The 13,872-nt window shown below is 37.0% G+C and overlaps 1 protein-coding gene across 3 annotated transcripts in view; it reads right to left on the reverse strand.

Moving 5' to 3' along the window:
- Window positions 1-226: 226 nt before the first annotated feature.
- SYT16 (synaptotagmin 16) overlaps window positions 227-13,872 on the reverse strand; it is a 284,745-nt gene continuing 271,099 nt past the window's right edge. For 2 of the 3 annotated variants that reach the window (XM_074393152.1, XM_003924412.3), the window contains exon 7: window positions 227-12,837. In XM_074393152.1, the coding sequence (XP_074249253.1) occupies window positions 12,524-12,837 (314 nt within the window). In that variant the 3' untranslated portion in view covers window positions 227-12,523. The remainder of the gene's footprint in view (window positions 12,838-13,872) is intronic. The other variant, XM_074393151.1, reaches the window with a different exon arrangement.

A 13,872-nucleotide genomic window follows, 5' to 3' on the forward strand; every position in this document is an offset into this window, starting at 1 on the left:
ATTTGAACTGATACATGTTGATTTGTATATGTTCACCATACAAGCCTACAGCACCCTGAAACCAAATAGTTCTAATATATATGTCTGCAGTTGGTATGGTTTTGAAGTTAATGGTTTTTGTATATACTAAAATAAGCAATATCATTCAGGCCCATAAAATTTGCATGTTGATGCTGCAAAACTGTATCTTTTTTTAACATAAAAAATTTTCACACATGTACATATAAGCCATCTGCTAAAACTTTATTGATAAAACCAGTAGCAGCAGTTTTACAAAATTGGAATGATTTTCAGTTTTCATGAACTATCATGAATTCAGTTGCAGCAGACATTTTATACAAACTGGGGCTAATGCTTCTTCTATGTTTCTGTTTTAAACAAAAAGCAATTAGAATTTATCCTCATGCATTTAAATATCTAATACAGAAATAGTGTTTAGACTGCATAAAATATGCTTTCCAAAATCACTGTGAGACTGAACATCTGCCTTAAGTATTATTTGCACAAGAAACACAGCATAATTCTTCTAATCATGAATTTATTCTTTGTCACAGGTAAAGTTTTACATTTTCTAACATTTTCAAAGGGTGTTTCTAACAAAGTATTGACGTTAAATATTTCACTGATTGATCTTGTTTAAACACAATACATAATAGAATAGTAATACATTAAAACCATTGTTATGAAATATTGAAGAATACAAAAGGTAGAAACGTATTCTAGTTTTTAACAATTAAAAAATTTCCACACCTTTTCTTATACACAAATTATCCACTGATAGAAGTAAATTTAGAAATGGGATGGGTCATTACATTCTACAGCTGTTTGTTCTGGTAACAGCTAGAGATACATTCGTGCTTCCTTAATAAGAGACAGCATGAATCAATAAGTCATACTATGAGAAACACAAGGACACCCACATGGAATGTTCTGAAGATTGACGGAAGTTTCTGAAACAAAGGTTCAATTCTTTTGAGAGAGAAAAAAAAATTTTTTCTCTCTCTTGAACCTCTGGACCACATAGGAATTCTCTACTGGAAAACTGGAGGAGGAACTATAATAGAATCCAGCTCTAAAAATGCCAACGAAACACTGGGAGAGGTTCGGGATGGCTTCTACCTTATCACAGAACTGGCCTTCAACAATCAATTTGTCAAGAAATTCTTCTAGTGACCTAGAAATCTACAGGAAGACCAGATTTTATACTAAACCGTGTTATACTTAACTATCCGCCAAAGTGAAATTTATGAAATTAACTACCTTTGACAACCACCAAAACTCAGCAGTCTAGTACATATAAATAATGTATTAAAGTAAGCATAGAATAGAAAAAGTGCATGTTTACAATGTTAATCACATCTGCAGCAGCCAGCTGTGAGGAGAATAGTAATACAAAGCACATTCCCTGCTAAGAACAGTGTACTCCATGTAGGGTAAAATCTCCTGAAAATCTCCTGAAATAGCTACATATGTTCAAAATGAATGAATCATTCACATTTACATTTTTTTCATGAAAGTTCTTCAAGGACACCCATCAAAAGTTGAGATATAAAGGAAAACCAATAAAATATTTTAAAACAACAGAGCTGCACACAGTATGCATATGGTGAAACGTAAATGTGTGAATGTGAACAACTGTTTCAGATGCCATATGAAGACCAAAAAAAAAAAAAATTGAGAAAGAGTCAGATTCATCTTGCACTGTGAACACAAATAAAATATTGCTATGAAATCTTGGATGTACCTTAAAAATGATTTTTTAAATCTTTACTTTTTTCTGGTGATAATAAAAGGGCATTTATACAGAAAATAATTAAGTGAGTGAGGAAAGTCACTTGGGAGGAGAGAGATGGGCAAGACTGATTCTTAAAAAGAAAAACAACAAAGTAGATTGAAGGACTTTTTTGGCAGGGTAAGAATTTTTCTAAGTACTGTATTCAAATCCACTTTGTGGGGTAGGAAAAGCTATTCCATTGAATACTTTGCCTGCACTCAAAGTTAGATTGTTCTAAAGAAAGGTTTGCATTCAACTCAAAGGTTGGTAAACCTACTGAAAACATGGATTTACAATTTGTTGTATGATCAGTGTTTGAAAAAAAAATTAGGACCTAATACTTTATTTCTATCTTCTCAGAAACCGAACAGCTAAAGACCATTATACTATAACTTAAATTCAGACAAATTACTGACAGTCTATAAAAATGGGCCATTGATTGGCAGAGCTCTAAAAGTGTCAATTACTTTGATATGTCAACATAAAGAGTTGATATGACCTTAATATAAAAATAACAAACTATCCTGTAGTCTTCAAAAACACTGTAAGTCTTTAAAAGTTCTGCAAAATGTCTTTCCATCTATCACCCTGTCATACTTATGGCACTGATATGTAGTGGGGTCTCAAAGTGTTCTTTATATTAATGAAGGAATGAATGAATCCTGTTCCTACAACCACCTGGTAAAAATAGGTACAAGAGTATTACTATTCCCATCTAACAGATGCAACAATGAAGGTTTGAAGAAATTGTGACTTGACATTTATTTTAGAGCTCATTAGTGGAAGACTTGATATCAGAACACAGGCCTCATCTATCTTAATCCAATATTCTTTACACAACTAACTATACCTTCAATAATACCAGGTTCTGCAAGTTGTTGCAGCTACAAAGCAAAGGGTAGTCCGAAGACATACAAATGATCTCAAAATGTTTCTAAGATACTGATCATTGGTTAGGCCTCCCCACTCACCCAGTATGACTATCGGTGCTATCTTTCCAACACCCATCTAGTTTTTCATGCAACCTATACATGGGTTATCTTTTCATTCAGAATTCAGAGCTGCTGTGTGATCTATATGCTTACATACCATTTTTAATTGATTTGTACAATTGACTATGACGGGGCACAATCACAAAGCTTCCATTTCTCTTGGCAGGAGTGGTAAATGTAAAGTCATATAAACTAGCAACAGACGATGATTTTCTATCACGGTAATAACATAATCAGCACTTTTTATCAATAGATATTTAACTCATTCCTCAACAAAAGAAGACACAGAGAATCACTAAATTTGGGATCACAAATTTAGTAACCTTCAGAACTTTCTGTTTAGATTCCAATGGAGGGCAACGCTCATAGATAAGGTAACATAAATTAAGAAATTATGAGATTTTTTTCATAATCTTCTCCTCCAATGTAAAACAAGCTCAGTATTACATAGGTCAAGTTTATTCTAGACTAGAAGTTGCCACATTTTGTTTGATGGATCATATAAAGTACATGAAGCTTCTCCTGAGAGCACACACATTAATAAAATTTGCCATAGCAACTGAAACTAGAAAGAAAAGCAAATAGGTCATAAACAATGATATAACCAGACAATGAAATATTATTCATCACTTAAAATAAATGAACTATCAAGCTATAAAAAGACAGGAAAACTTACAAGACCATCCCTAAGTGAAAAACAGCCAATCTGAAAAGACTACATAACTATATGACACTCTGGAAAAGGCAAAACTATGGGGACAGTACGAGGACCAGGGGTTGCCAGGGCTTCGGTGGGAGGGAGGAACAAATAGGCAGAGCAGTGAAAATCCTCTGTATGATACTACACTAACGGATATGTGTCACTGTACATTGGTCAACACCCGTAAAATATACAACACCAGGAGTGAACCTTAATATGAACTATGCACTTTGGGTGATAACGATATTCAGCGGAGGTGCATCAACTGTAACGAATACACCAGTGTGGTGCTCAAATGTTCATGGGAGACAGCGCTGTGTGTGGAGTATAATGAGAACTCTCTATATTTTATGATCAGTTTTGTTGTGAACTTAAAACTCCAAAAGATAAAATTTATTAATTTCTTAAAAAGTGGATCTCAAAGACCAGCTTTTACCTGAAAATGCAGGTCAAATCTTATCCCAATACTATAACAGAATATGTTATAAGACAAACCTCTGTCATAAGAAGGTATGCAAATCCTAATTTCTTGTTCACAAACTTAAAATCTATATTGAAATTAAGTTTTAAAATTCTGGAAAGGACTGTGTATTTCACAATAAAATTGAATTTGCAGCTGCATTTGTATGGTGGCATAATAAAAAACTGTATTATAATTTGGTAGAGTTGTGAATTAATAAAGATTATTATAACCCAAAAGGATATGTGGCAAAATTAGTAAGCTTTGGTCAAGGCATTGGCTATAAGGAACTTGACAAAGAAATACTCTCAACAAAGAAACATGGCCCTAAAATGCAACTATCTTAAAATATCTTTTAATATACATGTTCCTCAATCAGAGTTTTTACTGGCAGACTTCTGATATTCTCAAACATCAAGGTCTTTATTAAACAGGATATGTACACTTTTTTATTATAGACTATGAACTGGGAAACACTAAAAACTTGCTTTCGGTAAGAATTTTTAGGCCATCAAAGATTTTGAGTTAATTTGCATGGACTAAGACATGTTTAGTAGACTTATAAGCAATAAATCCATTGGAAAACTCCTGCTTTAAAAATTGGCTAAGTCTGGAGAAAAAGTATTGCTCCATCTGCCAAGGTAGGGACACTCCCAGTGTTGACCTTTACCTGTTTCATAAGGATGCCCCAAATGTACTCCATTTTTAAGACTAGTTGTAGTCACAGAGAGGTAAGCAGGGCTCTTTGTTTAGATTGTCACCTCTTTATCTAGCAGCTACTGTTTCCATTTCACTCTTTCAAAAAGCAAAGGGTAGCAATGCCTTTGACTATTAAAACACAGAGCTTGGAAGAAATGTGTCAAGTTTGTACAGACTTAGCATTCCAGGTTCTAACTTACTGACTTGCAAACAGCATTCAGTATTTAATTATAAAAGTCAAGAATACTAAATATCCCATTTGATGCTATAACTCTTTTCACTGCTGAAATGGAACACTGCATTTCTTCCCCAGATACTGTATGCACTTATTTTGAATGGAAGCATAGACTGACAAACAAGTGTCAGTCTATTTCTTAATTAGAGACAGGGCAATAACTTTCACCTTCCCTAAATCCTCTGCCTGTCAAAGTGGGAAAGAGACAGTTACCGAAATACATTAAGCCAAAAATTCAAGGTTAATAAAAGATTGTTTACCTGGATTTCTTATCAGAATCTAGTTTTTAAATAGAATATTTAGAAACAAAAAAAAAGTATTGTTGAACTTAAACTGTTTTATCCATCTGCCCTTCTCCAACCCAAGTCTGAAACATTAACACTTAATAAAGTTCTTGTTTTCTTTTTGTTTGGTTGGTTGGTTTTTTTGTTTGTTTTGAGACAGTCTCACTCTGCTATCCAGGCTGAATGCAGTGGCATGATCATAGCTCACTGCAGCCTTGACCTCACAAGTTCAAGTGATCCTCCCACCTCAGCCTCCTGAGTAGCTGGAACTATAGGTGCACATCACCGCACCCGGCAAATTTTTTATATTTTGTAGAGATGAGATCTCACTATGTTGCCCAAGCTGGTCTAGAAGTCCTGGGCACAAGCTGTTCTCCCATCTTGGCCTCTCAGAGTGCTGAGATTCCAGGTGTGAGCCACCACGCTCAACCTAGAAAGGTCTTTTTGAATGAATAAATTTTGCATAAACTAAAACAAAAAAACAGCAACCAGATACTTCCAGGAGGGAAATGAAGTAAACAAAAGTAATGCATAAATATGGTAATACGATGGGAAGTCAGCCTTCTCATCATCCTCAAAACAGTTAACACTGTCACTCAAAGGCATGAAGTATAAACTCTCCCAGAGAAACCTTAAGGCAGCATTAGTGGAAAGCAGTCAGCGATTGAGCAGCTTCATTCTAAGAAGGGCCTCAGACCTCCATGTCTGTCTATGAGCTTGTTCCATAAAGCCTCGAGCTGTTTCACAGGTTCCACAGTGGATATAAATAAGGTAATTATTGTCTATGTGTCCAGGATACTGTTTTGTGGCCCAAGGGAAACAAAAACAGTGGAAGCACCATGGGAGAGGAAACTCCTCCTGAGCCTGCAGGCATCCCCAACGCCCTAAACAAAACCGAAACTGGAACTCCTCAGAGAAAACTTTCTATGATGCAGAGAAAAATCAATGTGGAAAAAATGTCCACAATGGAAGAGGACAGGCCTGGAGTGTTATTCTTGTTGATTCCTTTTTAATGTTACACATAAATATTAGACTTAGAAGGTACTTTATAAAGGTTATATTCCGGGGTGTCCTCCCATTCTTCTTTAGACAGAACCAAGATTCAAGCACAAATTTCTACTTTAAAAAATTTCCAAAGATGATGATTCTGTGACCCCCCTACCCTCATCCCCACCTTGGCAATTGCCCCTATAATGCAACCAAGGCTCACTGCCAGTCCAAGACTTCCTAGACACTTGCCCCAATAAATTCAGCCAACATGTTTCACCTTCTTCCAATACTCATAATAAGGAACTCTACTTTTTATGGCATATAGTTAGACTAACTTAACAATTGTATATTGGTAAGCATTCTTGTATAATGATGACTAACGGCTTCAGCATGTACTCATAACACTCCATAGAGATTTTCAGTTCTGTGTCGGCCCAAACAGCATAGCTCTAGACAATGAATACATTTTGAATTAATGAGAAACAACCTTGACATAATTCTCTAGACTCAATGTAGGGGGATGCTCTGAAATCTATCTGAAATCTATGATTTTTAAGTTCTGTGCCACCCCAAATAGCATAGTGCTAGACAGTGAATACAATTTGAATTAATGAGAAACAACCTTGACATAATTCTCCAGACTCGATTTAGGGGGATGCTCTGAAATCTATCCGCGTGGTCAAAAAGAGAAAGTGTGCACCATCCCCCTGGTTAGAACTTCTGAATCATTGTTACCAGAAATCACTCCACAGCCTTCTCCCCTCCCATCTAACTCCTTCACCTTCCCTACATCTTTAATTATTCTCTACTAAAAGCCCTAGGCTAAAGCGATTCTTCAATGTCTTCATGTTTCTCCTTAAATGGGATACCTAGGACTCAAAACAGTACTTTGGCAATCTGACGATATTAGGAGTGCAGCCTCGCACTTCCCAATCCCAGAATCGTGTTTTGTTTAAAACCACAAGTAGCACATGGCTGATTCATGGCACCTGGTTACATTAAACTGGAAGTGTTTTGCTCCTGAGACTTCTCTAGATTAAATGTCAACAAAGATTTTTCTAAATTCTCCAGAAACTCTCCTCTTTACTCAAGGTTTAAATCACTTGAGAACAAGTGAACATGCTATTATATCAACAAGCCACTCTTAAAAACCATTTTAAAAAGAAGTATCAACTGATGGAATTTCTTTCATTATGATCTCATAAGGGTGATAAGATCTCATAAACAGTGATAAGTCATTTGTTCTGAATAGAGCATTCCAGTCAGATAAGTTTGAGAGCTGTGTTATTAGACTATTTTTAAATGTTTGCCTATCGGGATATAAAATGGATATATAATGTAGGTTTTAAAGAAAGTGTTAGCCATTTTTTAAAGAGTGTCAGTATAATATCACATCATTTATGTTACTTTTTTGGATCAAAGTTGAAATATGTAGTCAAACTGCCATTATCACCCACTCTTTTGATGACGGCAACAAGGTGCCTTGTCCATGTATGAATAGGAGAGCTGGGGACAAGGAGAGGCCTTGTGTGTGATCAAGCAAGAGGTACACACAAACCACCAAGGTTTTGCACTCCCTCCAAACAAAGGCGATAAATGCAAAGACTTGGTTATACCACAGCTGGACACTATTAAGGCTGTTTCCTCCACATACCAGGCTTATCTCTGATTAGGCTGTCCTGATGAAGCCTCTTTATTTACAAATCCAGCCTGGGTTCTTGAGCCTGTCCTTTTTACAGTTATCTGAAAATTGGTTTTCATTTTCTCTCGTGTTATAATAACTTTTGCTAGAAAGAGAAGATACACCTTCAGTATTTTTTTCTTTTTTTTTTTTTTTTTTTTTTGAGACGGAGTTTCGCTCTTGTTACCCAGGCTGGAGTGCAATGGCGCCATCTCGGCTCACCGCAACCTCCGCCTCCTGGGTTCAGGCAATTCTCCTGCCTCAGCCTCCTGAGTAGCTGGGATTACAGGCACGCGCCACCATGCCCAGCTAATTTTTTTTGTATTTTTAGTAGAGACGGGGTTTCACCATGTTGACCAGGATGGTCTCGATCTCTCGACCTCGTGATCCACCCGCCTCGGCCTCCCAAAGTGCTGGGATTACAGGCTTGAGCCACCGCGCCCGGCAGTATTTTCTTTTTCAAGCATGACTGTGAGGAGGAACTATGGAATGCTAACGACACGCCAGGCTCTACGGTAGGCACATGACATCTGTGATTTCGCTGATATCTTTTAAGACACCTAATGAGGTAGGTATTATTTCCATTTTCCAGTTGAAGAAACCAGGACACAGGCTGGCTAAGTAATTTTCTTAAGGCCACACAGCAGTGTTTCATGTAAACCCAGGCTAAGATCACAGTTTGTGCCAACTTCACTGCACTATGCCAATCTCATTGTTTTAGAACAGTTTCATTTCTTTCATCTTTAAATATTTTTCAGAATTCTACAATTTTTAGAAATGTGATAGCTAGTTGAAATGTCTTTTGGCTTATTAGTTCACTCTCCTTGCATACTACTCCCTGGAGGATGCTAAATGCATCCAACACATTTATTTATTATTTAATTTTTCCACTGGCATGCCATATAACCTTTTGGTTTTTATTCTGTTATAAATGGCTTTGCCTAAATGCATAATCTTTGAGACAAAAATACTTTTGCCATTTCAGGATTATCTATCATTTGCTTTGGTCTTAAATAGAATGGAATGTTCTTTAACCATAGTTTCCTCAAAAGTAAAAGGAGACACCACATGCGTGTTCTAATCCTGTTTCTTTATCAGTAAAGAATATGCCTCCATCTGGTTTTATGACATTTACAAATAATCCTTTCCTACTTACTTTTCTGCTTTTAATATACTAAGTCCTCTGCTGCAAAAGGATAGCCAGGTTTTTAGGAAGCCCGCAGAGATGTCCACACTGAATCATCGATTAAATCAAATTGGTGGATATCAGAGAAGCACTTTTATTTAACCTGATGCTAGTTTCTACTTAAATAGTACTTCATCTGGAAAGACAAGAATTTTGGTTCTCCGATAAGATCATCTAAAGCACAGTGACTGCCCAAGAGGTAACAATAATTCGTAAAATATTATGAAATCTACACATTGAAAAGCCAGAAGCTGTGTTTAGGCCTCACTAGCACCTAAGACTATGGAGAATATTGACATTTGATGTCAGTTAATTGTCAGTGAAGGATGTCAGAATTAATAGTGCCTAAAGTGAATGACTATGCAATACCATACTCTTTTCCCTCTCACAAACATGGTGATGATTCTTTCCCAGATTTCATGCGGGTGGAATGCCGAGTATAATACATCCAAAGGCATTACAAATTCTTCTTACGTTAGGGAAGGCAAGACACCCCCACCTCCAACAGTTATGCAGCATCAGCTAAAACAGAGTCCAAAACAACTATGCATCACACTGGGAGCCAGTGAAGGAGAGGGACGGAGAGCAGGTGTTTGGCTGCCTGCTGAATGGTCCATTTAAAAATTCAACAATAGTCAGAGAGGAGCAGGGAGTACAACAGCCACCACCATAATTGGTGAAACCAGCGTTTCTCAATTCAGTGTAAACTCACACCAGAAAAGAAGGCACACTATAAAGCAGATTTCCATAAACCCAGCGCATCATTTAACAATATTATTTTGAAAGCATGCTCTTCAGGCAAAATCGCTGAAAGACCTACTCATGCAACAAAAACCAGTGCTGCGTCAACGTCAAATCTCCCAATGAGATATTAATCATTAGCTAGAAGAAACAGGCAAAAGCAGGCTTTTTTCACTGCAGAACCAACTGATTATCTTTCATAACTCTTTTGAAAACCAAATGTAAAAGCTCAAGTGAAAAACATGTTAAATGCATTTATGTCTAGACTTTGCCAAGAAAATAAGGGAGTGTAAGTGCACAAAATCAAAAGATCTTACTAAACTAGAATTTCAAATCAAGGTAAAAAAATCAGCCACATATTATAATGTATCTTGTCTTCAGTATTTTAGATTTATACAATCAGCTGAGGGTGAATACTGATGTATATTCAAGATGTACATGCATCCTATTTGGTGAGTAGCACCAACACAGTAAAATTATAAAAATTTAAAAAAAAAAGCGTTTCAGGCATTCCTTCCCTTAAAATGCTGCACCTTTCCGTAAACTGTATCATAAGCAGACCATTGGAAGGTAGATGAGGCACACCAATATATTCATTATACCAGCAGAAAACCTTAAGAATGGGTGGGTCTTGGGAACAGAAAATGAAGTATAGGTGATTATTGGGTATCATGAAACAAGGATAAAATTCAGGGCTGTCTGTACAATATATACAGATTTTTTTCAAATGTAAATTTTAAAATGAATGCTGCTATTATGTCACTGCATAAAGGAAGGCATAGCGAGGCTGTTCTACTTCCCTTTAAACACAAGGCATAAAGAGTAAGAGATGTGAAAAGCCGATTCTTTGTGCCGCTACTTAATCGCACTCAGTTCTACTCAATGACTTAGCCACGCTGCAAAGACCACTCAGCAGTTAATGGATATAATGCTGGAAAAGCACTCTGAGGTCTTCCAAAGAAAGGTAGGGTAAAAAACCCACAGGAGCATGGTTTTATTACTTATTCCTAATAACTGAGCAGTCGTATATATGAAACTCCCATGACCTGAAAAGTATTTAAGGTATTAATTTATTTGGAATATTCTCATTCTTCCGTATGAAATCATTTCATTCAAAGACTGAACCCTGAAAGCATAGTAGAGTTACCCTGTGCCCTAGTCTGGTCTTGTCAGGATAACCATTACACACTGTAAGGAATAAATATGTTCTTCAAGTGTTACAGCCTACGCTTACAATCTGTCAAAACGTGGAGCTGAGGAGGAGTTATGTGTTTTTAACTGTACACAGCCATCACTAGCTATCACTCTTCCCACAGACAGGAAAAAGTCCACAATGAAACACAGAAACTAAAAATAAGTGACTGAGCAATTGCTCAGAAGAGCTGCACATTGAGCACAGGGTTAAATGTACATATATTCTTTCCCTATTTTTTATTAATGTCAATTGTAAGTAATTGAAATTAAGGGCCCAGGTCTAAGAATAAGGAAAATAAACATGCACTGCATAAATACTTAAAAGTAAGTAGTAAGTAAAATCCCATGCTCATAACCATACAAGATCAGTGTTCTCAATGGCACATGCCCAGATTGCAACTAGTGACTAATATATGTTGCTGCAAATGCCATAAAAAGTGACAGTTATAGGCACTTCAAATGCTCAAAGAAAAATTTTATGTCATTCCACACAAACTGAAAATAATTCTTCACTCACAGGTGTCATAATATGTTCACTTGGAAGAGTCAGTCAAATCGATATTTATTAAAGACCCACTGTGTGCAATTTACTATGCTCTAGTGATGGAAAATACTCAATTTAAAAACAGCATGGTTTACATGCAGTACATTCAAAATATTAATATATGAGTATATATAATTGAACATAGAAAAAGTATAATCCAAAAGAACACCAGAATCAGAAAAATCAATAAATCTATGACTGAAATAGTTTTGTTTTGTTTTTTTTGTGTGTGTGTTTTCTTCGTATTCTGTAAGAACTTATTGGCTGAGAAAGACAGCATAAAAACCTTAAAAGTTACAAGTTTGAAATTTTACATATTCAAAAGGAGATAAGTTGTCTTAAAACACAGTTTCCAAACTCTTTTCTTGCTTCAAAATGATTCATTTAGCCAAATCTCATAGAAACCATAAAATATAAGATAAAAGAGGTATTTAATTAATACAAATTTATTTTATAAGTGCAAGTTTATAATATTTACTTGTTAGGTAAATAAGTGACTGAGCAATTGCTCAGGTTTCTTTGATAAAGAGAAAAATGTGAAATAAGAGTTTATGGATTAAAGTTAGATTCTTCTATGAGCCTCAGCATCTGATTCATTTCTATATTTTGGAGTTTTTTTTAGTACCATATTAAGAAAATTCTGATTCATCCACGTAAATGGTTGCAAATGGTAACATTTAACAGCTCCCTTGCAATCTCAGGTACTCTTCAAGCAAACAAAGACAGCAGGAGAAGCTTCACCCCATGCCCTGAACCAAAACTTGATCATCTATTGGCACAAATTAACTCATCAGTGGTCTTCACTGTGGTATAACCCTTTCCATATGGACACTTCACTGCGTATATAGGTTTTTAAAATTACAATATTTAAATCCAAATCAAACCACTGAGAAACCCGAAACTCCCACTTGCAATGTCCTAGGGGTCAGTGGATTCTGTTTTTGAAAGCCTGAAACCCTTGCCAGGACACACTGACTTGGTGTCAGTAGACAGCAACACAGGTAACCAAGGTGGACACAGCACACAAATGCAGGTAAGCAAACCTAGGATTCCAGCAAAGCGTGCCATCTGCAGATCTGCTGGCCTTTGGTTTCCTTCATCTCCTCCCAATGATCTTGCTCCTCCTCTCCACTGCTGTTCTGGCCCAGGGCAATCCAGCCAATCATCTCTTTACGCTTCATAGTACGCCTGTTATAAACGGAAATCATCAACGTGACATCAGACAGCTGAAAGAGGGCCACCTGGAAAACAAAGGTCTCCTTATAGACGGGATTGGGTTGACCACGCCGAATGGATGTCTTGCAGCGGGACATCTCTTGACCCACAGAATTGAGGAGAAAGAGTTTTCCGTATGTATCTAAGACAAAAAAAAAGGGGGGGAGTGGGGGGAAGATGAGAAACATTAGTGCTCTGTGTCGGCTAGATTAGTTGTAACATTTATATGGGTTACAAATTTCTCTTTTCAACATACGGATCAGTATCCTTAAGCCTGGTTCCTGCTGTTGGGCACACATCTTGTGGGAATTATTAAGGAAGGGAATTATTACCTTGAATGTCCAATGTTTCATGTGGCTCACTGTCCAACACCCATTGCTGATGTTCACTAGCACCTCTCCATGCACAGCATGTATACATAAGCGCACAGGCATATGTGCAATGGTGTTTGTGGGCAGGCACAGTTCTTCATCTGCGTTTATTTATGTAATAAGATAAATATACACATTTTGCTCTACATGGTTTTTTTCATAGTCAAATTGCTATTTTATGCCTACATTGGAGAAATCTCTTCTCATTCTCTACATATTCATGTGTACGGGGGAGGGAGAGGGAGAGAGACAGACAGACAGGGTCTTGCTCTGTTGCCCATCTGTACAGTGGCATGTTCACAGCTCACTCCAGCCTTGACTTCTGGGGCCAAAGTGATCCTCCCCCATCAGCCTCCTGAGTAGGTGGAACCACAGGCGTGTATCACTATGCCCAGCTAATTTAAAAAATTTTTTTGGAGAAATAGGGTCTCCCTGTGTTGCCCAGGCTGTCTACATACGTATCCTTTGGACCATCTCATCCACTCCCATAGTTTCAGTGACATCTACCAAGTTCATAGGTCTGGCCTAGACTGCTCTCCCAAACTCAAGATCCAACTGAATACTGCACTTCTCTTGAAATCCTACACACATCTCACACTCAATACGTCCCCAACTCTAAACATTTGCTGTTCAAGTGTTCCCCATCCCTGTGAATAGTACCATCATTTACCCAATTATCCAAGTCAGAAATCAGAACCTCATTTTTCACAAGACTCACTTTCTCATTCCCAGTCCACCCAATCAGTCACCAAGTTCTGTTGATTCTACCTCCCAAACAGCTCCCAAACCTCCCCGCTTCACCCCAT

Source organism: Saimiri boliviensis, chromosome 2 (genome assembly GCF_048565385.1).
Source record: "Saimiri boliviensis isolate mSaiBol1 chromosome 2, mSaiBol1.pri, whole genome shotgun sequence".
In the NCBI taxonomy this organism is placed as follows: Eukaryota; Metazoa; Chordata; class Mammalia; order Primates; family Cebidae; genus Saimiri; species Saimiri boliviensis.